The sequence below is a fragment of the Penaeus vannamei genome, chromosome 1, assembly GCF_042767895.1.
Source record: "Penaeus vannamei isolate JL-2024 chromosome 1, ASM4276789v1, whole genome shotgun sequence".
NCBI classification, from domain to species: Eukaryota; Metazoa; Arthropoda; class Malacostraca; order Decapoda; family Penaeidae; genus Penaeus; species Penaeus vannamei.
In genome coordinates, this window is record NC_091549.1 from 17306776 (window position 1) to 17309275 (window position 2500).

A 2500-nucleotide genomic window follows, 5' to 3' on the forward strand; every position below is an offset into this window, starting at 1 on the left:
AAAGAGTAAAACTACAAAGAGCAATGAATACTGTGCACTTGCTGATCCATTTTTATACCTAAGAGTCCCTGTTTACTGTGTTTTTGGTGTTGGCAGTTCTATCTTTGAATGCTCTTCCTAACATCTACCACAGCCCAGTTTGGGTACACAAATGCAAGACACATCTTACCAATCCATAGTGGTGTCAATAAGAATACTGTAAATTACTTAGTGTATGTAATTCAGATTACTTTAGTTATTTCATTATAGACACAACCACATCATATAGATCAACATGTTTACATACATGCAAAAGTAAATACACACATCTATACACACACTTCTGAAGATATGATAAAGACAATCATCTTTATGACCTGCAGTGGTATGGAGACCCTAATTAAAGGACATAGATTAAGTGGAATAAGTCTGAAGAGCAGCCACAAGATGGATGCCAACTTAAAAGGATAGGCCTTATAAAGAAAGACTAGAGAAAATCACTCTATGGAACTGGAGGAAAAAAGAATGCATGTTGACATAGTTATACTCTACAGTTATAACTCAGGGACAGTGAATTCTAATATGGTTAAATTTATATTTAGTGAAAGAGGAACAAGAGTGGATCAATTCAAAAAGTAATACACACATATACATAAACACAAAGACAAAGACAGAGCGACAGTCAGATACAGACACACACCTACATATATCTTTATATTCTTTTCTTTAAAAAAATATCCTCAACACAAACTCACCTTTGTAGCCTCAGACTTGCTTTTACTGCTCTTTAGTGGTACATACTTGTCCTCTAGATTAACATGTGGTTGTTTGCTCAATTTCCTTAAAAAATCTTGAGCCAAGACTTTCCACTCTTTGTCACCACTAGCAGATGACCAATCTGTTTCCTTAGGACTTGCAGCTGTATTAGCAGGCACAGGATCAGCTGGCCTTGTGTAATTAACTGAAGAGCAGGACCTGATCTGCTGCTTCACTAGACTGTGGACTTCCCGAAGACGTGTCCAGCTAAAAAGTCTTCCCGGAAGAACACAATGCAGGGCCACTGATGCCATTCCAGACACTTCTCAATGCATAATATGTTTTCTTCAAAAAATCTGTGAAAAAGAAGAAAGTTGTGGTTACATGATGATGGCTGGAAGATGGGGAAAGCTCAAAATGTTTACTCATTTATTTGATTATTATTACATAAAACATATAAAATCACAAAAATTAAAAACAAAAACTACTTTAAAACAGAAACTACATAACGAATAGACCTACCACTTCAGTATTGAGCACTAACTCAATTTATCACATTAATTCTAAAAATAATACTAATATAATATCATATAACAGAAATCTAGTTCTTTCACTTCAGGGTAATTGATTATTTCCAAATACTGCATCAAAATATATTTAAAATTTCATGCCAGCTTTATCAACATTTCAACAACAGTATAGTATGACTTTCACTATTTAAATTCATAACACCTGTACAAAAACTTCAACATCATCTTTAAATAATATAAATAAATTAAAATGACTATAGGATACAATTACTATTCAAATCTTTTTATTTGCAATTAAGTCATACACAAAGAAAAAATTCTGCTACCGAACCTCCACTCCCATTAGCTGTTCCAGTTTCTTTCCTATTTCACAGTGAATTGTCTTAGCTAATGTATCTGATAATGCATATGAAAAACACCTGTACTTTATTCGGTATGTGTAACTTTTCCTAGAGGTTAGTGAATCATTATAAGTGCTTAAAAGTGTATAGCTCACTAAACTCTCCTGAGCTACATTGTTAATGATGATCTCTAGTTTACATGGGTCAAATTCATCATGTACAGTTGTCAGACTCTCTCGGGTCTCCCAGAAACTAAGGTCATAAGTATACTCAAGGGGACACAGACTTGCTGGTGAATACATGATTAAATCATTCTCTACCTTGACTTTCTGTCCATCTGCCCAGAGTTCATCTAGGTCTACTTCAAAATATGCCTTGGCTATTGTCGATATGTTGAAAATAAATAAACTCTTACAATAACTTTCACTCTCTGAAGGTAGAGTAATTGATCGGTCTCTGCTGTTCATGTTACTTTCCTGATGTGCAAATGGTATCTCCACAACATCTTTCCATACAATGTGTTTTGCTTTTGGGGTAAAACCTTTATTTGTATTATGTATATTCATATATAATTCTTCTTGAATTAAATCTTGTAAATCTAATTTCTTTCTGTGTGAAATAAATATTAGCAATGGTTCAATTTGAAAAACTTTTGATTTACTTAATTTGCATGAATGATATAGATCAACCTCACTGTCTACTTCCAACTTTTTGAAGGTACCAAAGTATTCTGAAATATCTTTCAAACTCATATTTTCTAATAAAATTATTTCACTGATGCATGTGTGAAAACTGAGAGCACAGCTATCCTTTATCAATTTTGATATGCATCCAATCAAAGTATTTGAATCATTAAAGCCAACTTTCTCCAGCTTACAAGCAACATAGCATGGC

At 33.5% G+C, this 2500-nt stretch overlaps 1 protein-coding gene across 9 annotated transcripts in view; it reads right to left on the bottom strand.

Moving 5' to 3' along the window:
* LOC113805461 (mitochondrial ribosome-associated GTPase 2) overlaps window positions 1-2500 on the bottom strand; it is a 19757-nt gene that overhangs the window by 6096 nt on the left and 11161 nt on the right. For 5 of the 9 annotated variants that reach the window (XM_070118792.1, XM_070118971.1, XM_070118918.1 and 2 more), the window contains one exon: window positions 1375-2500. This exon is cut by the window's right edge and continues 496 nt beyond it. In XM_070118792.1, the coding sequence (XP_069974893.1) occupies window positions 1588-2500 (913 nt within the window). In that variant the 3' untranslated portion in view covers window positions 1375-1587. Of the gene's footprint in view, window positions 1-734; window positions 1092-1374 lie in introns of those variants that run through there. The other 4 variants (XM_070119306.1, XM_070119129.1, XM_070119254.1 and 1 more) reach the window with 1 other exon arrangement.